Here is a 27074-nt window from a genome sequence, read left to right as displayed (position 1 = left end):
CCTTTAGCATATTTCTCCTCTATTTTCCATTCCACCTAAAATGATATAATTTTTCTTAACTTTGCTTTTGTAAAACCTCATATATTATTAGTTTTGTAATATCAATTTCATAGTCAGTATCCTTTATCCCCTATTATTATATTGTCTTATGCTGTACATTTTTGAAGTCTGAGATTATAAATATTTAATTTTCTATTTATTATCCCTAACATAGTATTATAGAATCAAAAAAATTTTTTAGGTTACATGTATGCTCATTATAGAAAGCTTGGACAAGAAAGGAAGTGAAGAAAAGAGAGTAAGTATAAATGTCACTATTTAAAGTAATCACAATTAATATTTGGGCACAAAGGTCTCATTTACATAATTGAGATGATATAGTATAAAAATTTCTTCTGGTCACAATAACTAAACAGAAATAATAAAGTTTTTTCATCACTTTATTTGCCAGTATGTAATATAACCCTGATATCTATTCTGCATATGAGTTTTTTGAAAAATAACAATTCTATGAACCACACTTTTCCGCCTGATCTACTCTCTATCAGACTCCACTTCCAATGAATGTAGAGAAATCTATTTAACAAGAATTGAATCACTTTTATTTTGAAGCTCTTAATAGTTAAGAAATACATTTCAAGCATTACTTTCAGAACTTTAAAATATTTATCATTTAAGGAAAGACAAGCACTTGCCTTCATCTCCATCATCCCCAAATGGGTAGAAGAGAGCCACAGCCAAGTTGATGAACACAGCCAGGTTGAAGGAGATGCTACCCCACAGAGAGATGTGCCTTGAGAACCAGAACAGGGCAGGGTTATCTAGGAAGCAAGAAGCGCAGTGGGACAGAACAGAAAATTAAATGTTGGTTCCAACACATGAGCCTAACCGAAATATCTTATTACGCGCATTTTTGTAAACTATTACAAAATCGTATTTAAATAAACACTTCATATGACATTTTAGAAAGTTTATTAAAAGTAATCAGTACCATAAGGGAGTTTTCTATTTAATTCCTTCTTTCGTTCTTTAGCCAGTTTACACCTCAACTATTGTGGAAAGGTAAGTAATTCTGCAATCGATAAAGGTGGTCACAAAAGGTGATTCTGTCATAACTCTTTCTAATCGACGTCCAGAGCAGATTAGAGAGAAGGCAGGTTAGAAGCTGCCTGGGGCCCCTTGTAATGAAATGGTATGTGTCGCTGTACGATTTGCTAATATTGATAAAGCGGTTTTCCATCCCATGCCTTGAAGTCAAATAAAAACCAAAACCACCATCACAGGTATATCTCTAACAAAAATTCCAATGACAGTCGCAGTTACCTGAAACGCTGAAACTTAATAGTCTGGCATAATAGTACTTACTGGGAACCAGTGATTTATATTATCTATGTTTTAAAACTTAATGCTTCCTAAGATCTTGCTGGGTTTGAAACAGCAGGAAAAAAAAAAAAAATGAAGCTACAAAAAGAACCACCAATAAGTGAGAGAGACTTAGCTGAATATTTTCAAAAAGAGAACTCCATGTTTGTCATCAGAAATGAAATAATAAATGCATCTACTGAATACAGTTTGCATTAACTGAAAACCAGCTCTTTCCAGCTCTCCTATAACTGAGTGGATACGTGTAACACGTAAAAGTTTAAATGGGGGCCAATTTTATTAAACTGCCCTGGGCACTCACATGGCTCCTTCAGGTCCTGTCCATTCTCTAACTTTAACCATTCTCTATCTTAACACCAGGATTAAAATATGGAGTTACGTGAGGGGCAAAGACACACTGATTTTCAAATAGAAATTATAAACTTTTCAGATGTGTCCTGTGAACCTCAATCTAGAGTCTGCTGCTGACATACAAACTGCACTATCTGTTCAATACCTCCTGTTTTCCTTCTCTTGGAATAAAACACTCCAACACAGAAAAAGGCTATGATTACCTACGGTATTTAATTGACTAATGGATCATAAATTATATATCTCTGTATCTCCATCACTCCTGAATTAGGAGTCCTCATTCTTAAAAGCAGAATATTAAGATAAAATTAAAAGATGTTTATATGTACATCTATAATAACAAATCCTTATTATACATCCACAAATGAATTAGATTCTGCCTATAATCTCATAAGCTGCTTATTAACCTCATAATAAGCTAATTTCTAATTTATGTATTTCTAATAATTACAAATTATTTTAAGATTTATTTTTTGATAAATGACAAAATATTTATTAAAAAAAACCCCACACAGACCCCATACTTCTAGTTCATATTCAATTTACTTTTTTGTCCAGGAGAAAATATATGTTTTCAAAATGTTCCATATAAAAGTATTGATTCTTCATATGTATTTTGGGCACCCAAAATTTTCACTGAATTCCATATGGTTCTATATGATAAAATGCTAAGAGAGAATAATTTCTTTCTTGATTTTTTAAAGCATTCTTCTAAGAAATCCTGAAAATGCATGCCACAATCTTATATCCAAACATGGTGTTTCTCAAGCTCTGCTCTAATTCATAAATCATATCCACTAAAGTTCCTAGAAAACTAAAATGATGAAACACTGTTGAATAGAAGTATTGAAAATGTATGACCGCTTAACTTCTCCAGAAGACAGGAAAGACCTAATCAGGAAAGACCTAATCAGGAGTTTCTCTCTATCAATTTTTGTTAAAAACTCATAATAGCCCTTACCTAGAAAAACAAGCTAAAGTTTATCTAAAATTAAAAAAATTTTTAATTTTAAAATTTAGTGTTTTCAAATAGACTTGAGAGCTGAGATGTAAAGTAATGGGAACTGCATTATGTTGATTTTTAACTGTAAAATTATAACATTGCTCTGTTTGAATACAAGCATCACAAAATGTTTAGCTTGTTTGATTTGGGGGGGTAAAGATATGTTAAAAGGAAGAATGACTCTCAGAAAGGCATTAAACAAGCTACTCGATCATAGGACAATAGAGCAAGAGCATGCCGGGGCCAATGTCTCTCCATCCTATTCACTGATTTTGTTAAAGCCAGTCATGACCTATTCACAGACTTCAAACCTGCAGCTGTTCAACAGTTGAAACATACAGCTGCAACCTTGAATTTCACAGTTTTTTTTTTTTTTTTTTTTTTTTTTTTTTAATGGGATCATCAGATCTATCCTAAAAGACAACCTAATTAGTCAGGGCTTTCTGTTTTCATGAAGCTGCAGGTGCAGGCTCCAGTTGTAGACCAAGCTCACACCCTTAAGCCTGCAAGTGATTTCAGTAACATCAGACTGGCAAGAAATTAAAAAATTTAAATGAATTGCCATCATGTGTCCTAAAGTACCAACTTATCTACCATTATACACTATTATGCACAAAATTCCCCATTACAGTTTATTGTACTTACTCCTAATTTTCTTCTGCCACTTCATTTCATTGTAGAGATCTTCTGTTTGCTGGAAAAAGTCATTCACCTTACTTCCTTGTTCATCCCTCTCAGTTGTATTGAACACACGGCACTTGGATTCTCGAGTGAGGTATTCACATATATTGGGGACAGGAAAAACTATTTGTTCCATAGTCCTATCATGCCGAACAATCTGTAAGCATTAATTTGCACTTGTTTTTAGGCTTTTGGAGTCTTTGGTCTTAGACTATTTTTTTTTAGCATGAGCTTATTGATAATATTTTATTAACTCAATTAAGAAAAAATATGCCAGCTTGAAATATCTAAAATAGTCCTTTACTTGCACTACTTTGCATGTTTCTCTTTAAATAAGAGAAATTAATTGACTAATGTATCATAAACACTATGTCATAAATAACAAAAACTAAAAATCTTCCTTTCTGCATTAGCGTTACATTTTTGACACTCATTTTATTTTTGTGAACTACATCAGAGAACTAAGATGGTCTTAATGAGCAAGTGATTGGCTGGGAAGCACTAAACACAGCATTTAGTATATCTGTATTTTGTTCTTAGTCTGTTGTTCCTAAAAAGGACTGTTGGGTAACAAATGACTTATTCAATGTTGTGTCCTGAGTTCTATAAAGAAAGGTGCTTTATATCATTAAAATGTTCTCTAATTCATAGCAATACATGTTTAAGCATATACCCATAAAAATATATTCATTATTTTGAACCTCCTTTTTGATATTTGTGCCCTTTTAATCTTAGCCAACCAAAAAAAAAAAAAAAAAAAAAGCAAGAAAGAAGAGGCTCGGTATTTTCATACAGCTTCATTACGCAACAAAGGTTATACAGCCTATATTTCAAGGTTCATACTTATATGCTGTGCTCAGTCCTCGGGAATTAATAAGGATTAGTCTAACTTGGAAGAGTAATTCTATTTCCCTCTGCTATTGACTAGAGTGGTCATGGGCAGCTGATCTAGTTCTGGAAAATGAAGCTTAAAGTGAAATCTCCTGGAGGGCCTTCCAGGAAAGATTTTGCTTCCTGTTAAAGGCAGAGAGCCACATGAGACAAACAAAATAATAACAGCAAAAAAGCAGATACACAAAAACAAGAGTTCTTTTTTGCCTGTACCCTCTTTCTTCTTTCTTAGAACAAAAAAATAGCATAAGGGTGTGATGCTTGAAACTTTAGCAGCCATTTTGCAAACATAAGGTGATACAGTGTCAACATGATAAGAAACCTAGCAGAAAGATGGAAAAGGCCTGCATGTTCGAAGATATCATTCAGCCCTTGAATCAATCATAGAACTGCTGGTACCTCCACACTTCCCATAAGAAAATAAAATATTTTTATTGTTGAAATAATTATCAGTCCGGTATTCTGTTAAACTTTTAACTGAAGGCATCCTAAATGACATGCTATATATTCAAACTACATACTAGAATACTGTCATAAAGCAAACAATTAAATTTAGTAGTGGTAAATAAAAATTCCTGCACATAGGCTAAAAAAAATCAATTGTACAATATAATTGGACATATTTGGTATGGTAGGGAACCATATGAAAAACAAGGTTTACTTAATCCAACAGCGTCAAATATTTTTTTTTAAAAAAATCTCGGGTACTCCTATCACCCACCCACTCAAGCAGTATTGATCATGAGATATTTGAATAAAGCACATTCTCGGTGGTACAAGGAGACCATTTGTAACTTTGGTTTTATAGAAGAAAGAATTGTCTGGCATTTCTTTGTTGACTCTCTGTAAAAGAAGTGGGAAAATATTAAACTATGATTCAATAAAGATCTTTCTATAAGTGGTTAAAAAAAAATCTCAGGTTCATTAAGGAAATAATGTCTTGATTATTGTAACCCATGGTATTTAGTCCCTTTATGAAATGTTATGTTTGATCCTGGTTGGAGCATTCTACAAAGGGCTTTGGCAAACTGGAGGGATTACTGAAGGAAATGGGAATGTGTTAACCGTAAAAAGCCAAAAATGGATAATTTTTAAAATAAATTTATTCAACAATTGCTTATTCAGTCCTTAGGTGAGGAGCTTTGGAGAATTCAAAGTGAAAAAAAACAACATGAATCTCAAACTATAAGAGCCTGTAGTTTAGTAATCATAACAATTCTTCAAATGTTAGAGCCAAGCAATTATGTTGAGAGGGGAGCTAATGTTCTGAACAGTGGGTAAACATTAAAATGAGCTAAACTCTTTATTAAAAAAAAAAAATTTTTTTTTTTTTTTTAATTACTAGACTTCAAGATTGTATCAGTTTCTTCCTGAAATCATGAGATCTCTATCACAGGAAGAATTGAAAGCGGAAGCAGATCATTATGGGGCAATTCTTCCTTGGATGGGAAATTAGATATGAGACTATTCCTACCTCCCAAGGTCTTTCTGTCCATAAGTTGCAGATGAACTATTATTCTCAACAATATTAATTATTGTGATTATGTCCCAGGTGCAATGTTCAGCTTTAGAAATACAAAGAAGATCAAGACCAGTTCCTGCCTCAGTAAACATTTACAACTAAAGGCCACCTCAATGCTGGCAATCAAAACCTCAAACAGCAGCCCCTGTTTCTCACAGGTATCAGCCAAACCTCTATCTCTGGTCTGGCAACTTGTTTAGGACCTTTGTGGTTTGATGATCTACCTGTATTCATTTCTCCCACTTCCTGACTTTGCCAGCTTCCCAGTTCCTAAGCACTGAGTGATATTTTTGCTGCTGGTCCAGCTGCTGGGTTGGTTCCACAAGGTCAAGTCTGACACTGAAGCTCAGGTACTATTAATGTTGACAAATGTGAGCAAGAGACCCATTTTGTGATACAAGGTAATAATGCTCATTATGCTAATGGTTTGGCAACAGTGAACAATAAGGTATAGTGATTAAATAAATACCCTGAGAGTGAATAGCAGTGATGCCCATCAGGCATTCTGCTGAAAACTAAAAAATATCTGCTGAAATGAATGACTGTACGGATATAAATTAGGAGTGACAAGCGTCAACTACTCTGCTCACTTCGGCCTGATTAGCTCTGTCAACTAGTGTCAAAATGATACCATAGCTAGTAAATGACAGCCAGACAGGTCTCACAACACAAAATGATAAGTCCATTTTGACCCACACCTCCTGAACTGCCACTGGCCGTGGAAGAATACCTCATTTATGGGGAAGGGGAAGTCAACTGCTGCATACTAAAAAGGGAAGCTGTTGAACCATTCCGAGCTTATGCTGTCAGTATGAAAACCTTATTAGTGCTGTCCAAGTTTTCTACACTTTCGAATACTTTCTTAAGATACAGAGAGATCTCTATTTTAATATTTTAAAAATGTTTTTAAAAAGAAACCCTTTCTTGAATCCCTCTATTATAATAATCCTGTCTCTAAAACATTATTACTCTGCAATGATTGCTTCTTTGACCAAAATACAAAAACAAACAATGAAAAATAACTATCGATGCATATAGTTAATAACTCTATTAATTACATATAGTTCTGGTAGAAAAAAAAGGAAAAGACAACTTTGAAAGACGTACACCTCAATTTCTCATAGATCACTCCTCACTTATCTTTTAGTATATACTTTTTACTTTAAATCACTCAATTCTTTTTCTTTGTTCTAGGAAATAATTATGAGAATGGTCTAAAATAGAAAGTAGACATATCTTGTCACAGTTGACCCCTTTCAGGAAACAGTCGATGGTTACCTCAATCTGCGCAGTGTGGTTAGCGTAATACTTTAGGGCTTCATCCCCCTCATCTGGATCCAGTCCTGGTTTGAGCATCTGCTGTAAAAGTTTATTGTGGCGGGCCAACTAAAGGAGGAAAAAGATAAAAGTTATAGGTCTTTTTCTTTTCCCTTTCCTGGGGTCAAGCTTTGAAATTACTTCGTCTACTTGTAACATAGCTTCACAGTTGTAGGGTTAATGGCAATTAGTTAAATTTCAGGAAAGCATGTTGACATTTGAAAGGCATAAATAATGAAATCACCAGAATCAGCTCTTAATATTTGTTGATTCGATTTATATCTTCAAGAAATGTACGATTGTGTCTGGAAGAAGAAATGCCCTTAGTGATACATAACTGATACTTCCTATAATACATTTAAACTACATGTACATATAAGGCAACTTGATCAACAGTGCACTAGATCAGTGGGTAGTGAAAACAATATAAATGGTAACTTCTTATATACACATAAATAGGTATCTATATTTCAGAAGGGTTTTCTCTTACAGCATCCGATCAAAGCTCTTCATAAGTAGTTTGTACAAGAGTCTTATGCTTCTGCATCTTAGTATGTGAAAATTGGTGGTTTATGGGTGTAGATGTCAGTTTTATTGTAATTGAAACTGGACATTTAAAAAACAAAAATTTCACCATAAATTATTTTAAACTGCTGTTGGTAGAAGTGAAGTTTCTCTGTCATTTGAATGTCTATGGCATCTGTTGGCCAGTTCTTTCACTTCATGAAATGAGATGAATTCACACAATGCCCTCAGATGTCTGTTTTATGATTTTCTTAAACAATTCCTGAAACCTTGCAATGTCTTTAAACTTTCAAATGTTCTATTTATGCCTCAAGTTCCCCACCAGCTTCCAGTAACACAGACCCTGCCACGTAGTTCTTTCACTCCTAGAACAGTGCCTGCTTCTTACTCTACGCCAAGCACTATAATCAGCACTTTAAGCATATGATCTTATTTGATCCTACGAAGAAATCCTGAGTAGGCACACTTATTATCACCATTTTACAGGTGAGGAAACAGGCACAGAGAGTGTAAGGGACTTGTCTGTGGCAACATGTCTAGAAAATGGTAGAGCCGGTAGTGAACTCAGGCCGCCTGGCTCCAGAGTCAGCATTTTATCAACATTACAGAGCAATAAGTCTTCCTGTTATTCATGAGATTTTAATACAAGTTGTGATTACAAAGAATGGAGATAAAATTTAAACAATCCAGAAGCTATAAAACCGAATGAATGTTATCCTTGTAAGTGATAGTTTGGGAAGTTAAACATTCATTCATTCTACTAATGTTGCTCTAGAGCAAATCATTTTTGAAACTATTATTTTAGAATTGGCTTTCAGGGTCATTTATAAATCACTCAAGGAAACCATTTCCTATTTTATATTCACATTTTACTTTTGACTAAATGTGAGTCATACAGATTTTTATTACAAACCGTAGTCATGAAACTTATTATGACTTGGAGATGCTCCTAAAAATCAAAGTGAGTTTCAAAGGATAAAATTATTATAATAGTCCAGGCACAGTACCATTCTAGCATATGTTTTAAGAAGTGGTCAGTTCTTGAAGGTAAAACTGGTCTGGTTTGTTTACAGATTGGATCTAGGGCATGAGAGAAAAAGAAGAATTAAGGATGACTTCAAAATCATTGATCTGAGGGCTAGTGGGTTAGCTCACCAGATTAGAGCACGGTGCTGATAACACCAAGGTACGAAGATCAAGGGTTTGGATCCCCTTACCAGCCAGCCAGAAAATAAAACAAAGAACAACAACAACAAACAAAATTATTGATCTAAGAGTTTAGTAATGCCATTTATTAAGGAAAAATTCAGAAAAGAGCACATTTAGGGGGAGAAAATCAGAACTTTGACTTTTGGACACATGAAGCTTTAAACGCCATCCAAAAGGAGACGATAGTAGACTGTTGGATATGCTTGTCAGAAGTCTGGGCAGATGTCAGGGCTGGAGCTATACATTTGTGAGTCATCAGAATACAACTGATACTTAAAATCTTAAACCTTAATGAGAGCATCTAAAAGTGAGTTTACACAAACAGTGCTATGGAATTCCAATAGAGGTTAGGAAGATGAGAGACATCAGCAAAGACAACAGAGAAAGTTGGTTAAGCAAGGTGGGAACAAAACCAGTACAGTCAGGTGTCGTGGCAGCCAAGGCAAGAAAGAATTTCAAGGTGGAGTGAGTGACCATCTGCATCGAATGCTGTTGATAAGTCGAATCAAGTGAGGACTGAAAAAGATCATTGATTCAGCAACTTGGAAGTCACTGATAAGCTTGACAGCAGCACTTTCTGGGAGAGGTGAACACCTAAGCCTAATTATAATGAGTTTAAGTAATAAAAACAATAATAATAAGCAACAGTCCTATTGCTGTAAGGGAGAACCAAGACATAAGATAGCAGCTAGACAAAGGGGTAAAGGAAAATGGAGGGGAGTTTGAGAGAAAGGGAACACTTGCTAGCGCAATGTCTTGACCAGGTGAGAGTGGAATGATCTAGTACATAAGTGGAAGGGTTTGTCTCAGGTAGAAATAAATTCACCCTTAATGACAGCAGAGAACAGATTCAGGAGTGTGGGCAGTTGGGATGGTGGGAACACAGAGAAGTTCTTTTCTGCTTGCTATTATCTTTTCAGTGAAACAGGAAGCCGATAATGAGGATGAGAGAGGAGGTGCTGGCAATTCGAGGATGAGAAACAGCCTGCCAGAGAAAGTGAATGGACTTGGGAGATACAGTAGGATTGCCAGGAAGTTCTAAGGGTGTCCTTTATGTTATGGTCAAAGTGAGAGCAGTAAGCATGTTTGGGGGATTTTCTCCAGCAATGTTCAGCTGTCTGGGTGCAGGCATAGAGAAGGCAGAGAGTTGTAATTGATGAAACTCTTGGTTTTGCCGGATGATGTCAGCAATACACAAAAAATAGATACATAGAAATTAAGGGTCTATGCAAGGAATTTAAATGGGACCATGGAATCCAAGCTAAATGAGGAAGGAATTGAAGCCTGGAGGGTAGAATCAATGAATTGTAGCTTCAAATGTGGTTTTTAAAAAGTGTTAGACTTGAGGTGCTAGAAAAAAGTGCTAGTTAGGAACGGCTATTCAGTGGGGTACTTGTAATGGAGCTTATTGACAGAGTGCAGGCTCAGGGATTAGCAACGACCAGCTTTTAGGTGTGTCCAAATGTCTATCATCTAATTGCTTCTCATACCTTCTCCAGGACCTTGAACTGGGCCACCATCTTCTCTCACCTGTAATACTGCAAAAGCTTTTTTGGGTTTTTTTTTTTTGGCAGCTAGCCAGTACAAGGATTGCATCCTGGACTTTGGTGTTATTTACACTATATTGCAATAGCTTTTTAACTGGTCTCCCTGTTCCACCTTGGTCCTCCAGAGTCTAGTCTTAACACAGGAGCCAGAAAGATCCTTTCAGTCAGATCCTGTCTCTTTCCTGCTCAGAATTCTCCAAGAGCTGCCATCTCACTTAGAGTTAAAGCCGTGTTCTCACTGTGGATATACTATGAAATATCTCTCTCTATAAGAAAGAAAGCATATATTCTTATAGGACACAGATTTTCATTTGTTTTTTTCCCACTACTATATTTCCAAGATTTAGAACTATATGTCTGACATATAGTAGGTACTCAATATATATTTGTTTAATTAATTGAATTTAAATATCAGAACTCTTTAAATCTTAAATAATTGATAGCTTCCCAAAGTGAGATAGTAATTTGAATAATTTCTCATAATTTTATTAAAAAGCTTTTACTTAGTCACTTAATAATGTCAAAACTTACTATAATTATTTTAAGAAACCAATAATATTATTTTATGTGATATAATAGTAAATGAACCTATACAAATTATTTTCATTTAGTATACCTTGCTTGGGGCATCTCTTCTCCCCATAGTCTTAATGAGATGATTCTACATTTGTCTTGATTCATTACAGATAAGAGGCACTTAAAAAAAAATGCCTAGGCCTCCCTTCACATGCTCCAAGTGTTAAAATAATACTTTCATTCATGATTATACAAATAATCTATTATATTCTAGAAATGTTAAAATATGGAATTAAAAAAAGAGAACAAATTGTACCATTTTTTCTACGAGGGCATTTATATTCCTGGTAACTGAGAGCCTTTCCTGACTAAACGGTCTTGTTTGCTCTTCCCTGTTCTGTGTTCAGACAGTGCCTATATAATGTGGATCACTGCCCATACTTATATAATGAAATTTCTCATATTGTATCTTAGTAACTATTACTTTTCTCTGTGACATCCTCAAGGAAAATGGCCCGGTCTTACTCATCTCTGTATTCTCAGAGCCAAAAAAAACAGAACTTGGTACATAAAATAGACATAATAAGTATTTGTTGAATCAATGAAAACATAGCATACACTCATGCATTTAAGTGAGCCAGGACTCAAGTCTCAATGCACTATCTTTCTGGTTCTTCCTCTACAAAAGAGGAAGAATAAAGAAATTGGATTTGAAATCAGATAATGATACGATTCTCGGTGTATGCAAAAATAAAATAAATATTTTTCTTGTTTCATAAATATTTATGCACTCATATGTACTTCTGAGAGACTGTAGGCTATTTGGAGGAAGGGACTGCATACTCAGTAATGTTGGTTGGAACCCTAAATGATAAAGCAAGGATATCATCCTTATGGCACAGCCAAAATACAAGAGAATTAAGGAATAGCTCAATGATATTGAATTGGGTGAAAATGACTGATTGGTGTCAATATACAGTTTTCTTGACCTAAATTTACAGTTACTAAAAGCACAATACAATTTCTCAGAGACTGACTAGCATATACCCAATAGTTTTTAAAAGATTTAGTCCTCTCTATATGTAATCTTATTAAAAATATTAAAAATATTCGGTAGAATGACAACACTGCCAACCAAAGACATTCAGTTGTCTTAGTGATGGACTTTTTACTTTAACTACATTTTGTCTTCTATACCCTGCCATGTACCCTTTTATATGACACACACAAAAGACAAATAAATAAACAAACAGCAACAGAAAAACCAAGCCCAGCATAAAAAAAGCAATAACACCATTTACTATTATGTGCTTTGGAAACCAATGGTAAAAAACACTTGCTAAGTTTCTGGACAAGTATGGCAAATCTATGGAGAGTTGTCACAGTAAGAAATTTAAATTTATATCCTAATTAAGAAACAAAAAACAGTTAATGAAGATCTTTAAGGATGGCCGTCTTACAATATCCAACTATACTACTGACAGAGACTCTCTTGATGGTACTTGAAATTAGCTGATGTCACTATACAACAAGGTCTGGAAAACCAACCAGCAGTCTAATGAGGGTCTGAACCTGTGCAACAGCACTGAATGTTAAAAAGGAGTAATGTCCTAAGTGGGAAACCTCTGTGTCCTAGAAAAACTTGTAATCTACAACTATCTTTATTAGCCAAAATGTAGCCATTGTTTTATAAATGATGTGGAAATGGTGCCTACAGTTGGCATGCCTACCTAGTACGTGGTGCCAAATCAATTTTACCAAAAATGAACACTCATTAGATCATTATTACAAATAGCAAAACTAGGCCTATTATCATCTATGATAATATTAAAGTTTTACAACAAAATGCAATGTAATACATGGGCAGACATATGCATATATATTAGTGGGAAAGGAATCAATAGCATTGGTAGATGATCAGCCTGATGAAAGAATAAAGGCATATCTCCCACAGGGAAAGACTGACAAGAAAGGATAGGGATTCTTTCATTATGTGTTGGGGGAAAAAAAAAAGGAAAAGCATGCACCTCATTAGCAATCATGACACATTTGTGATTTAGTTAAATACAGATGCAACATGAAATAGGAACAAAAACATCTATATGTATATATTCATAAAACACAGACATGCACACGAGTTCAAACCTTCTATATAAACACATGTAACTGCACCTGGGTGTTTGAGAAACACCATGCATTTTTTTTTTTTTAACCCAAGATTGGAAGATAAAGACGACAGACTTGGGCTTTTCATCTTTAGTGGCATTCTTCTTTAAACCATTTCACCATTTCATTTCATTTATCTTCTTATCATAAGGATTTTAACGTTCATTTCAGTTTAATTAAGGATGGAGTAAAAATAATCAAGAAATTATACTCAAATGATATTTAACAATAATTAGTCCTTGGTACTTCTCATCTGTGGATTATTCCATATGAGTTCTATTTTTATTAATTGGTAAAACTGTGACAGCCATTGGCTTTCCCAAGATCACATAGTGAGCTGGAGCCTGAAGTCAGAATAATTGCCTTATGTGTTTAGGTTAATAATTGTACAATGCTTTCATACCAAACATGCTTCCTGTTTGAAGCAGAGAGAAATCAGCAGAAACAGGTATAAACCAAGGTTTTATCCATTCTAGCGTGTATAAAATACGAAAGTCCTCTTTTCAAAATGTCTGGTTCTTTCTGATTTTTGACCCTGCTATGTGCAAGGCACAGTTCTAGCTGCTGTGGAATTGTAGAGTTAAGCGAGACTTATTTTCTTCTTTTAAGCAAACTACTTTCTAGTTGGCGAAATTAAAACAATTACAGAAATGTGATTAGTACAGGAGAAAATACGGGCAGAATTACAAGGAATCACATTCTATTTGGTGGCAGTAGGAAAGGAATCGTATAAGAAGTGCATCTGATAAATGTTTTAAAGAATGGATTGAATGCCTACAGGTAGGCTGGAGGAAGGGGAGGCTGACAGAGGAGGCTGTTGTGCATAGAGAGAGAGAGAGAGAGAGGAATTTGGAAATAGGGTCTTTGCAGATGTAATTAAGTTAAGATGAGGCCATACTGGATTGGGGGGCCCTAATCCAATGAGTAATATCTATAAAAAGAGGGCAATATGGGCACAGACAGACACACAGGGAGAACGCCATTTAATGACAGAGGAGAGACTGGACTGATGAAAGCGAGGGGAGGCCAAGAATTTCCAGCAATCACCAAAAACTGGGAAGAGGCAAACAAGGATCGTCCCCTAAAACCTTCAGAGAGAATGTGGCCCTGCTGACACCTCCATGTAGGACTTCTAGCCTTCAGAACTGTGAGACAGTAAATGTCTGCTGTTTTGAGCTACTAGGTTTGTAGTAATTTGTTATGGCAGCCCTAGGAAGCTAATACAAACACAAACCCTAAAGGATCTCTCTCTTAACTGTGGCAAGATAAACCAAAATTCTCTTAACCATTCTTTGCCCTTCTATTAGAAAAGAAATTTGGGGATTACAGAGGATCCTCTTGTGAATGGTGCCATCTGTCCAGAGCTACTCTCAGTGCTGTGAGGTCCTTTATAAAGCACACAGCCCAAAGAAGAAATAACTGTTCTTCCAGAATATTGATGCCAAAATTATTATTCTGTTAGAAGTAAGGTCAAAGTCACGGTGAGAAGATGAAAAGGCTTTCTCACATGTGACTGAACTGTGTGCTGTCAGCAAGAAAATATTCACTGTGGCGGGGGTGTTTGCATGTGGACACTTAGAAGGAAATGAGCGTCAGTAGAGAACAGCACATTCTCTCCACTTCTGTCAGCAGAATCTAGGCAGCAGGAAACCCCCATTCAAAACCAGCACAGGTCTGAGGCTAAACAGAGCACAAGACACGTGAAGAGCAGTAAGCAAGAACTCTTTTCTCAGGGGGTAAATGGTAGAGTTTCTCAAAGGAGAGGGGTGGGAATGTTAGAGTAGAGGTGGGAGGTAAAATGTAGGATTGTTAGAGACGGGCTATGGGAAGTAGACAAAAGCACTGATTTCCTACCAAACAGCAAAATGAAATGGATTAGTTGGAAAAAGTAACAAATCTCAGTCTTTCTTTAAAAGTTCATTCTTGCCCTTTTTTCCTTTCCCAGACATCCTTGTTCCCTAGTCAAACACAGTCGTCCACATTGTCTTGAGCAGATTTGGGGTTGTAACAGAAATGGAAAGAGAAAAAAACAATGTCTATTTTTCTGGAATTCAAAATAGGCTCTTGAGAATCCAAAGAGAAAGCCCCAAAGAAAGTATGGCCAAGAGAAAAGTGTGGAAAACCTGGAAAAGAGACAGCACGGACTCCTGAGCACCTTGCAAGACAGCTGTGGAATATTTGTGGCCCAGCAGACCAAAGAACCACAGACCCAAGGGAAAGCATGAGATCTCAAGACAGGTTTCTCTCTTCACATGCGCACGCACACTAGGGAAGTAAGGAACTGGTCCCTTCCCTCCCCTAAGCAGGATAGAAAGAGGGACCCTAGAATGCCAGCATTATTCTACACTATAGCACCTTTACCCAAGAAGTTTAAAAAAACACTATATTTTATTTATCTAGTATCTAAAATAAATCCACTATGGTTCTAAGAGATCAGTTAATTGTTACCAATATAATGATGGCCAAACTAAGAGAAAGATAGGTACAAAATAATGAGAAATTATTCTGAAATAAAAAATAAGACAACCAACTCCTGATTTGCAGATGATCTAGACTCCTACTCATTATGGTCTCCCTTAAATTACAGTAAAATCAATAAAAGACCTGTAGTGATTATAATAAACAAATGGCTTATGATAGCTCAACCCTTGAAGCAGGGCAAAGTTGAGGAGGAAAAAAAAAATGCCCTGCAAGAAACAATGCATTTTAAAATGATTTAAGACAGTTTTTAGTAAGTAAGCTATCTTCGTACTATGGTTTTGAACATAAAACATTATAAAGTGTTGTGTTGAAGAATCTAGCTTTCCTACTAATTGCTAACACTCATCCTAATGGAACGGTTCTCATAATGTGGTTCCACGGCCAGCTGCATGAGCATCACCTGGGAGCGTGCTAGAAATGCAAATTCTCAGGCCCCACCTCAGACCTTCTGAATCAGAAGCTCTGAGGGGTGGAAACTAACAACTAACTGTTTTAACAGGCCCTCCAAGTGATTTCAATCCTGCCAACATTTCTGAACCACTGTCCTCATACAGAGTAGATACTGTCACCAGGAACAATTTGGATTCCTGTTAAAAATCGATTGGTTTTTTAGAAGTAAAATTAACATAAAAGAATCAAGTGTTTTTAAAGGAGTTTTTTTCCTTTACAAAATACAAAGAAAAAGGAAAACATTTAGATACTCTTAATAATAGTAAATTTACTGAACACATTTTTCAAAAAAAATTGTACTTGGGATTAGACGTATAAAATGTATTCTAATTTTTTGTTTGCTAAAATTTGATTTGATTTGATTGTTTTATGAATTTATTTTTTAATTGAAACATATTGATTGTACATATTTATGGGGTACAAAGTTATATTTTAATACATTTATACAATGTATAATGATCAAATCAGGATAGTTAGCAAATTCATCACTGCAAAAATTTATTGTTCTTTGTGATGAGAACATTTGAGCTCCTCCCTTCTAGCCATGTGAGAATATAAAATAAATTTAGTTAAAAACTGGTTATTTCTCACTCGTAGCTTCTAATTTCTAAACTTGCTCTGCTCTTTTAAAAAATCCCTATACTAAAAAGGTAAAAATTACTTTAATCCCATTAAAGCAAAAATTAGTTTATAAGGAGGTTTATATATAACATATATAATAAATATATTGGTTTATAAGTTTATATCCATAAAAAGAGTAGATGAACAAAATTATCTTTGAAAATAAAGCTTTTCTCTTACAATTATTTAAGACAAATTTATTCTTTGGTTCCATTTTTCAAGATGTACCTTCTCCTTCAGTACTTCAGGATCTACTTATTTAGGATTTTATAAATAATTTATCATTTTAATGGAAAATACCATTTTATATTTTTTGTTCAAAATTTTTTTTTTTTTTTTTTTTGTCTTTTTGTGACCGGCCGCACAGCACTCAGCCAGTGAACGCACCAGCCATCCTTATATAGGATCCGAACCCGCGGTGGGAGCGCTGCTGCTCTCCCAGCACCGCACTCTCCCAAGTGTGCCACGGGGTTGTCCCTTTTGTTCAAAATTTAATGAAGTATAATGTTTAATTGCTTCAGATATCAATGTAAAAATATACATTGGCATTTTTTGAGTGACTAAAATTACATGAAAATAAATACTATGTGTGTAGGTCGTCTTATCTGAAATCAGTATTTCACAAGGTATTCTAAATTAATCATTATTGTAGTGTTCTATGCAAAAAAGTTAAAAAATTTCAGGGTGAAGAAGCTAATTCTACATTAAGTGGAGATGTCCAAAACACATGTAAACATTAATAAGAAAAAGAAGGTAGCAAGTGATCGCTGGGAAACCTCAAAATGATGTACACTTGGAGTTTTTGTTTTTATTCTGAAGAATTGATGAGAGACATTTCTTCAACCTCATTTCTTTTTGATATCACTAAAGACAAGTCTGAAATGTCTGGGTCTCACCATGCCCACACAGGAAGTAATGTGTTTTCTTCAGATCCAAAGATGAGAGGACAGAATTACTTGAGTTGCTTCTTCAAGCAACCAGAAATAAATCTGCTGGGTATTTCTCATCCGTGTCCCATTCTGCGTGATTTTTCAAATGTGGTCCGGGAGATACTAGCAGAACGCAAGGATCTTTCTCCATGATAACTCAAGGCGACAATACACGAGTGTGCAGTATTCTTCAATGTTAGTGTGCCTCCTTCACCTAGAGCATAAGTCCCAGAAGGACAGGCGTTTGGTTTTGTATCCCACGCATCTAGAACAGTTGCTTAAAGAATATTTGTTGGATGGATGGATGGATGACATAGAATAATTTCTGTTTGCTTGTGAGTTCAATTTTTAATGGTACATGTGTTTAATTTCCAAAAGCGATTGATTTTTAAAAAATGATGAATTGCCACTATATGTAAATATAAAAATGTTTTAATTCCTATTTCTGAAATAAACTAATTAGTCATTTACTTATAGTCGTAAAGCAAATAGGAATGACAGCATTGCTTATTTCTTCAAAAGCATTCTGATTCTTTCACTGTTTCTAATGATTCTTTTCTTTTTTTTCAAGGCAAGCACCAAGAGGCGAAGAAAACCACCTTCTTTAAGCCTTTGACCATATTAAAAGAGTTGTTGTGGTTGACTGGGAAAACTTAGAGCACTGTTGCTCTCAAAGTAATTGCTAGAGTGAGTGGGCTTATTATCTATAGTGAGGGACTATTTCTAGTTCTGCCACTGACCTTTCATGGCAACATGTTCAAGTCACTTGACCTGTTGATGATTAATTTACCTAGCTGTGAAATAACAATAACATATCAAAGAGAATTACTGGAGGATTTGTGCTCCTGATGCTCGTGAAGTTTCTGAACCAACGAGGCTTGGTGAAGAGTACTTACTATGAAGAGTATTACTATTCTACTCTTCTCTATGATATATATCCCTGTTCTAAGAGTGAGTCGACTGCTTTTCTGTTGCTCATAATCTTGACAAAGCCACTTCAAGCAGGTTAATTAAAGGCTTGAAATCATAATGAGTTCCACAACAGTTCTCACATTGCCAGTGTGCTCAGGAATCCAATCTGAAGTGTGCAAATTAGCCAGATGTAAAATTGGGGGTGGAATATGAGAAGCTGAGAAGAAGCACTATGAGATCATTTTCAGGAACTTAAGCTCAGTTGCTTGAAAGCACTTCAACTTCAGGTTTCCTCAGCCTTCTGTTTCTGAGTTACATCACACTGAGACATATCACGCTAGCTACTGCTGTCTCTGTGTTTAACTGTCTAATCAACAGCTGCTGAAAAAAAGGTCAGCTTTTGTTAGATAGAGTGGTTCTTGAAAGTGAGAGAATTACTGCTCAAATGAACTTCTGCATTTCAAAGGCAAACCTAATACAGGAGGAAATGAGGTGGCAAGGTGAATTTCAGCTCTAAGTAAGGGTTTCAGATCAGTCGAATCAAACTGAAAAGACAGAATTTTGAACAGACTCATTTTGTTACTTGTTTATTCTGTGACATCCAACACCCTTTTAAATGTTATCTAGTTATTCAGAAGTTAAATGACCCAGGTTGCAAGTGAAAAGACAAAGGGAGGGCGTGCCAAGAAAAGAAAGGAAGGGAGGAAAGAGAAAATTTAAAGACAAACTCATTTAGAAAAACCTATCCCCCTTCTTGAACAACATATAGCTCACTGGAAAAAAAGACATTTAAGGATATAGGTATTGAACATAAACATATAGGGACTATGGACAAAGTTACTGCCTACATTTTAAGTTTCTTTAGAATTATATAATGAGGTCATGAATTATCCATAAATGAAACAAAATTATTAATATGTCGGATCCATAAAGCACCTCACATGCAATATTAACACAACATAAAGACCCGCTTCTACCAACCAATGTCAGGAAAAATTCTCTTTATAACTTAAGCTGTCATGAGCTAAATACAATGATTAATATATGCTTTGTATGTTCTTTCTAAAATATTTAATGAAGCTCTGGCATGTGCCAAGTAATACTCTAGGCATTTGGGTAATAATCATGAACAAAACAGACAAAAGCTCCTGCCCTCAAGGAGCTGACTTTCTATTTGTTGATGGGGTAGACATAAATATATAGTCTACCAAAATATGAAAAAGCCAAGAACAAAACAAAGCAGAGGATGGGAGTAATGAGCACCAGGGGGACAGAGGTTGCCACTCTAAATCAAAGAGAGACCATTTTAACAGAAACTTAAAAGGCAGAGCAAACAGCAAGTTCAAAGACACAGAGCAGGATTATGAATCTTGGCTTCAAAGCACAGCCATGACAGGAGTGTGGCCTGAACAGAGCAAGGGAGGAGAAAAGTGGCTAGAGAGGTGGGTAGAGGGGGTTGCTGGGCCAGATCACATTAGGAGACTTTACAAGCCAGCGCAAGATTTGACTTTTGCTGAGAAATTGGAAGTATTGGAAGGTGTTGAGAAAAGTGGTGACATACCTGCATTACATTTTTAAGGATTCACTGTGGCTACTGTGTTAGAGAAGACAGGAAGGATGCATGGGTGAGTTGAAGCAGGGAGAATAGGTAGGAGCCAATTGCAATAGCCCAGGTGATGGCGGTGGTTTGGACCAGGTGATGGTGAAGGATGTGGGCAGATTCTGGAACATCCAGTGCAAGGAGAGGAATGACAACAGAGACAGCTGGAGTGTAAGACTGTACAGTGGTTAACATCATGGGCTCTGGACAGACCTGGGCTCAAATCCCTTCTATCCACACGTTACCTGAGCGACCATGGCAGATCACTTAGCTTCTCTAACCTTCACTGTCTTCTTCTGCAAGTGAGGTTACTAGAAGTACTTTGTTAATATTTACCTCGGAGAGTTATTGTGATGTTTAGATGAGACACAGCACCTGATGCCTAGTAAGTACTTGATAAATATGAACAAAAGTAATGGAAAAAATAAGACTAACCAGGAGTAAGATCATACAGGGTGTCCTAGGCCATGCTAGTGAGCATCCTGTTTTACTGGAAGCTATTGAAATGTTTAGTGAAGAGACAGACAGAATCAGTTGGCATTTTAGAATAATCACTTTGGGTTCCCTGTGGAGAGTGGATTGAGAAGGGACTTAACTGGGGACAAAGAGACAGGAGGTGCTGCAGTCATCCAGGCAAGAAATGGTGAGGGAGGCTGGAGGAAGGGAGGGGAGGAGAGGGCAGCTCTGAGAGCTGCTCAGAGGGACAGGGTGAGGGAAATCGGAAGGGCCCAGGTGAAGGCCCGATTCTGGCTTGATAACTGTAATTCTAGGGAGCGGCAGATGATTTCCAGACTGAGTTTCCCTGCACCATAGTACACTCAGATGGCAACACACAAGAGAGGAGAATGTCAGGGCCCCCAGGAGAAGCCAGCAAGGGCCTGGATGCCTGTCACCACCTGCACCCATAGCTTTGGTATTTTCTCCATATTTGCGTTTAAATTATTACTTTGGCAGATTTCTCCCATAGTTTGTGTCAAACATGTGAGAGTGACCAACTATAAAAACAAGTTAAATATGAGGCACTTCTAGAATGAGTGATACAGTCTATAAAATAGTGGGTGACGGAGGGGAAAAATTTCAAGGAAAACTTGCCCAAAGAAATTGTTTCATGTGCTTGTTTATTCCTTTTGGAGCTCATTTGCGGGGCCCTCTTGCAGCATCCGCTCAGGATCTGAACACTGCAGCTGTCTGAATTCGAGCACGTCCCCACCCTAATGAGCCTCAGGAAGGTTGCTGTGCCTTTCCTTGCTGCTTTTGTCTCAGCAATCTGAGCGTGAAGGCCTCGCTGCAGCTCCCAGCCCTGCTGACATTTAATTAGCACCGTGGCTGGGATCCCATGGCATGCCTCACCAGATGAGAACCACACAGCACCACGCAGAGTGGCTACAATAAGAGCTAAAACAAATCCCTAGTCTGGCAGATAAAGATCTGCTTTTGCAAACCGGATCCCGTGAGTATTTCCAATTAGCCCTTTACTGATGCTGCTTTTAGGTAATGCCTCTGTGCTGAGGGGAAAGCACAGGAGGTAGCTTAGGAGATCTCGGACATTTTCAATAAAACCCCATGCACTGCTTCTGAAGAGCAACCACGGTATACTGAGGGTAGAAAAAATGTTGCTCAGTGACAGCAAGACAATCTGAGTGGTAACGCCACCAGCATTATCTCATTGTCCCCTCCCCTCCGATTTAGAAATGATATTTCCCTTTCATTCTGCTTGGGATAGGGATCAGAAAAGGACACTTCAGGTGAGCTGCTTTGCATCACTGCTCTCTGACTAACATCTGTGTTAGAGTGCATCTGCTTTTCAGATAGTGATCCCGCAGCCTCCTCTGTCCACTGCTGTCCAGGTTGGGCCCCCACCACTCAACATGGATTGCTCTTGAAAAATTGCTGGTGGTCTGCTAAGTGCCAAATCCAGGAGGTGTGTTCACAGCTGAACCTTGTTTATTGAGTTCTTTAGGGCCACATGTGAGTCTCTCTCCCTTGTTTTTATATGCCATTCCCTCAGATCTCTCATTATCAACCCATTTCTGCAGGTACCTCTTCCCCCTTCTTTCCTTTAAACTTTAACATTACTCAGGGTTCTATCCTTCATATTTTACTTCTCTCATTCCAGTTGCCTTTCCTGGGAAATCTCACTGACACCCACAATTTCAAATAGCATCTAAATATTTATGTCTCTGTACATCTATGTTCCAAGCCTAGCTCTCCTTCCTGAGAATCAAGTACACACAGTCAGCTGCCTGTTGTATACACCCAACCCCATGTCTCTTAAGTTATTTAAATGTCAAAGGTCTAGAACCAAGCTTCTCTTTCCATTCTTCCTCCAAGCCTTCCCTATCTCCAGTCTTGTGAAATGTAGCACCATCTGCCCACCAACCAGTTTTATGACTAAGAGCTGTCCAAGACTCTGACACCATGTTCACTCTCCTTAAGACGTTCCCAGTCATTAAGTCAGCTAGAGATGAAGTGGTGTTTGGACTTAGGAAAGGGCAGTGGCCATGGTTTCCCATTGTTCCCAGGAAGATCTCCATGCCCTCCTGATCTGACTCTGCCAGCCTCCTCAGCCTCATCTCCGGCCCCCTCCCTTTTTGTGCCCTGGCTATTCTGACCGTCTCTTCTTGTTTGGTCATCAGAAACTTTGCATATAAAGCAGCAAGAGGTTCCACAGTCCCACACTGTCTTATGGGTCCATGGAGTACATGCCCAGGGAGGAGAGAGCTATGGTTTTTATTTGTTTTGGTGCAAGCTATTTTTTAACAGATATTTTCCTGTTGATAAATAGCAGAGATTAATTTCTTTAATTTCTAAATAGGGGCAGTTAACACAAATAAAACAAGTAATAATCAGTTCAGGCTGATACCAAGAAGGCGGAAAGCACAAAAGGAGAAGGAAGAGAAGGAAATGAAAGGAGGCTGTACCTGGGTCAAGTGATCAGGCTGTCAGACGATCAGGGAAGGAAGCTGAGAGAGCAAAAGTCTGGTGTTGCTTTTTTAGAAACTGTGGTCTGCGGACAACTTGAATAAAAATATCCAGGATATGAGGTAAAAAGCAGTTGCAGGCCCTACACCAGACCTTCTCCATCAGAGTCTCTGGGGACAGGGTCCAGGAATGTGATGCACACCACAATTTGAGAACCACTGCTTTAGACTTCGATGTTAATATACAGTGTTTCCCAAGTTGTGTATCAGATTTAAGCAAAAAACTGCCTTTGCCCCCAGCTGGGTTTCTTTAGTTTGCCCTCTGACTTAGACCCCTAGATCTGTCTCATTCCAGCGACTTCTGCCATCACATCCCTTCCTCTGCTTCTAGTCTACTTGATTCATTCACACTCCTGGTTCATTCTTAATTTATTCATATTCCCAGTCTAATTAATGAACATATGCCTGGCCTGTCAATTGGTTAGTCAATTTGCATTCATGGTCAGGCTTCTGCTGTTCGTATAATACTTAAATCATCGAACCCCAGCAATGGAAGGAAGAACCTCCAGTGTGTTTTTATCCAGTCAGAGTTCTCTATGTTTATGTGTATGTGTGTGTGTTACACTCATATACAACGTGAATTAAACATTTTAAATATAAACATGAAAAATATTTAAAAATAAATGAGTTCCATCAGTTCTTACTCACAAGGGTATTTCAAATGTGGGAAATAGGAAACTTTCTGACTGTGAAGATTATAAAAATCATCTACAGCTGGGTTTGGCAAACTACAGCTCCTGGGTCAAATGTTCTGCCACCTGATTTTCAAAATGAAGTTTTATTTGAACATAGCCAGGTTCATTTGTTTACATGTTCTCTATGGCTGTTTTTGTTCTAGAATGGCAGAGCTGAGTATCTGCAACAAAGTATGGCCTGAAGAGCCTAAAATATTTACTATGTGGCACTTTGCAAACCTCTGATAAAGTAACACAAACTTGCAAATAGTTTTCAGTTCTCATATAGCTGACAAAAAAATATATATATATATATGTATAAAGTTACATACATGCATATGTATAATGATACATTTCTAGAAGATATCTTTTGAACCAACCAATTTTATATCCCTGAAATTGATCTTATTTCATTGATAACATAAATCCTGACAAGGGACTTGCCAGAATTTTCCCCTACGATATAATTTCAGATAATCACTTAGTTGTGACATAGAAGGGGACTTTTTTGGCCTGGCCGAGGATATCTATTTCCCTTTTAGAGGCCTGACTTTTTTTTAGTTCAACAGTTTGTCTTCCAACATTATTTTGTCACAATGGTCTGTCACTTTTCCATACCCCTGAAAGTAATTCTGAAACTCAAAATGTACCAACAGCCAAAAAACACAAAGGTTGAGCAATTTCATCACATAACTAGTAAGACTAACAAACCTACATGATTCTCTTACTTATTACTTCAGAAAAAACTATTTTCATACATCACTTTAGTATTCTAGCACTGGATCTATAAATGAGATCCTTCTGTCCTGCCTCCATCCCATCTCACACTTCTACAGTGTGTCAGGATAAAGTGTCAGCTATAGAGTAAACTTCCTTCATTTATATCTGAACTTGAAAAACAAGTTAATCAATAAACTTTATAGGCCATATATGCACACACATAAACATATATATCCAGAATATTACTTAGCGCTTTGACATAAATGTTTATATTGGCTTGTGTGTTTACTAATTGCATTTTCTCATGGGTCATCTACCATGGATTTATCTTTAAATACTTACTTAATAATGTCGTGGAATAAATTAGTACATGAATGAAAGTACAATCATTAAAAGGTCCTTTTAAGACTTGTAATGATGCTTTTGCATTGGGCAATATTTTCTAAAACTGACTTCTGTGCCATTTGTCTTTGCATTATTGTGTCTGGCATTTTACAAAATCATTAAAGTCTCATTAATTTTATGGTAACATAAGTAAGAGCCAAGTACTCTAAGAAACAGTATTCTATGTCATATTTCAATAAATATTTCCATAGAATTATTATTTGGTACTTAAAGTCTTCCAGAATTTGGCGAGACATGCCCTCCAATGCTCCCTCCCACAGTTGCACCATGTTGCTTCCTCTGTCCTTGATGTGCAGTCCCGGAGAACCTAACTTACATACATGGCATGGCGAATATTGCCCCAACCTCTGCACATACTTTTCTTGTAATAGAAATGCCTTCCCCTCTTCTCTCTGATTATCTAAATCTTATCAATCCATAAGACCCATCTAAAAGGTAACCCCTCCACAAAGCCTTACATAATGACTCTAGCCAATATTAACCTACTTCCTCTCTAGTCTTCTACAACACTTGACTGTAATAGTCATTAATTTACTTACTCATTCACTCAATCAAAAGTATTTATTGTACCAGAAACAGTACTATACTCTGGGTGACATTCATGAATAAAACATAACTCTTGCCATTACAGAGTTTCGAGTCTAGTGGAGTAGATGAATAAATAGGCCATAATGATTCAGTGATAAATGTCTATGATCACAGTAAGCACAATGTGCAATGGAAACACATAGGGAGAGGCATCTACGAGTTACAGCAACGATAAAGGGCTCAGACTCTGGTGTCTGAGTGCCTGGGTTTGTATCTAAGTTGTACAGATGGAGAAAGAATGAAGAGTTCCTTCATGGATATATTAAGTGTGAGATGCCTAAAAAGACACTCAAATGCAGATCCCAAGCAAGCAGTTGGAGGTGTCAAAAGAGAAGCCCATGCTGAAATGTAAATTTGGGATGTATCATGGTACAGCTGGTGTTTAAAGTCATGTGCCTGAGTGAGATCATCTGTGCAGCGAGCGTCGATGAAGAAGCAAGAGACCATGGAATGTGTCCTACAGCATCTGACTAGAACACCTCTGACAGGAGAAGGAGAGGAATCAGAACCAGCAAAGGAAACTGAGATGACGAGCCAATAAGGAAACAAAAAGACAAGGAGAACGTGCTCTGTGAAAACTAAGTGAAGAAAGTATTTCAAGGTGAAGAGAGTGACAGGCCAAATAAGTTGAAAAAGGAGGACAAACCATTAGATTTAGCAAGGTGGCAGTCACTGGGGGCCTTGACAAGAGCTGTGTTAGTGGCATGGTGAGGATGAAAGCCTGGCAGAAATGGATTTAAGAGAGAATGGTAAGAGAGAAATCGGAGATAGCAATTATATACCATCTTTTGAGCAGTTCTGCTGTACAAAAAGAGAAGAGTTACGGGCAGTGGGCTAGAGGATGTTTAGAGAAGCAGATCTGCACACATGAATGCTTACTGAATGATGGAAAGACAGAGGACGGAGGGATAGAGATGTCTCTTTGTTCCTCCAGCTCCCTCTGGCTCTCTCTCGCTCTCACACTCCAGTTCTGCCACACTCAATTTCCCAAGCACAGTCCCCACCTGAGATCCCAGAGCACCCAGATACACATCGCTCATAGGACTAGATGCAATGCCATTGTACGTGTGTCCACCTCCTGTCATAAAAGGTAAACTCCAGGAGGTAGAGACTATGTCTCATTTCCATACCCCATGCACTCACCACTAGCCACACAACTGACGTCTGTAGGATACCCGCCGAAGAGGAACAAACAATGTCATCTCAAGGAGGGAGACAGCCCTTCTAGAATGGAAGCTCACTGAGGGGAGGAATTTTGGTGTGTCTGTCACCAATTTATCCCCAGCACTAAGAATAGCAAGTTGTTCACATATCTGGGCCTATTTTCTGCAATAAGCCTATTTCATGCAATTTAATATGATAATCTCTTGATATTTCAAAAAGTTTTTCCAACTAAGTTCACATATTAGAAATTTCTTACATTGTCAAAGTCTATCTGTGAAGTGACTTACATACTCATACATATTTTCACAATAACTGTTGTATTAAGCACACTTCAAGACTAATCATACGCACTCTTGATTATAACTCAGAAGTATTGATCATTATCCCTGAGGACTGAAAAACACCTACGTACATCAATTTATCTGGTGTATTCTGCAG

General features: G+C 37.1%; 1 protein-coding gene across 1 annotated transcript in view; it reads right to left on the bottom strand.

Annotated features, from left to right (window-relative positions):
- The window catches only part of ITPR2 (inositol 1,4,5-trisphosphate receptor type 2), a 487108-nt gene that overhangs the window by 95332 nt on the left and 364702 nt on the right, over nucleotides 1-27074 (bottom strand). Inside the window, exons 46-48 of the mRNA XM_063115575.1 lie at nucleotides 7110-7217; nucleotides 3383-3575; nucleotides 696-821 (exon numbers count right to left, since the gene is read on the bottom strand). Of these exons, the coding sequence (XP_062971645.1) occupies nucleotides 696-821; nucleotides 3383-3575; nucleotides 7110-7217 (427 nt within the window). The remainder of the gene's footprint in view (nucleotides 1-695; nucleotides 822-3382; nucleotides 3576-7109; nucleotides 7218-27074) is intronic.

Source organism: Cynocephalus volans, chromosome 12 (assembly GCF_027409185.1).
Source record: "Cynocephalus volans isolate mCynVol1 chromosome 12, mCynVol1.pri, whole genome shotgun sequence".
NCBI lineage: Eukaryota > Metazoa > Chordata > Mammalia > Dermoptera > Cynocephalidae > Cynocephalus > Cynocephalus volans.
This window is presented reverse-complemented; position numbering and strand designations above follow the sequence as displayed.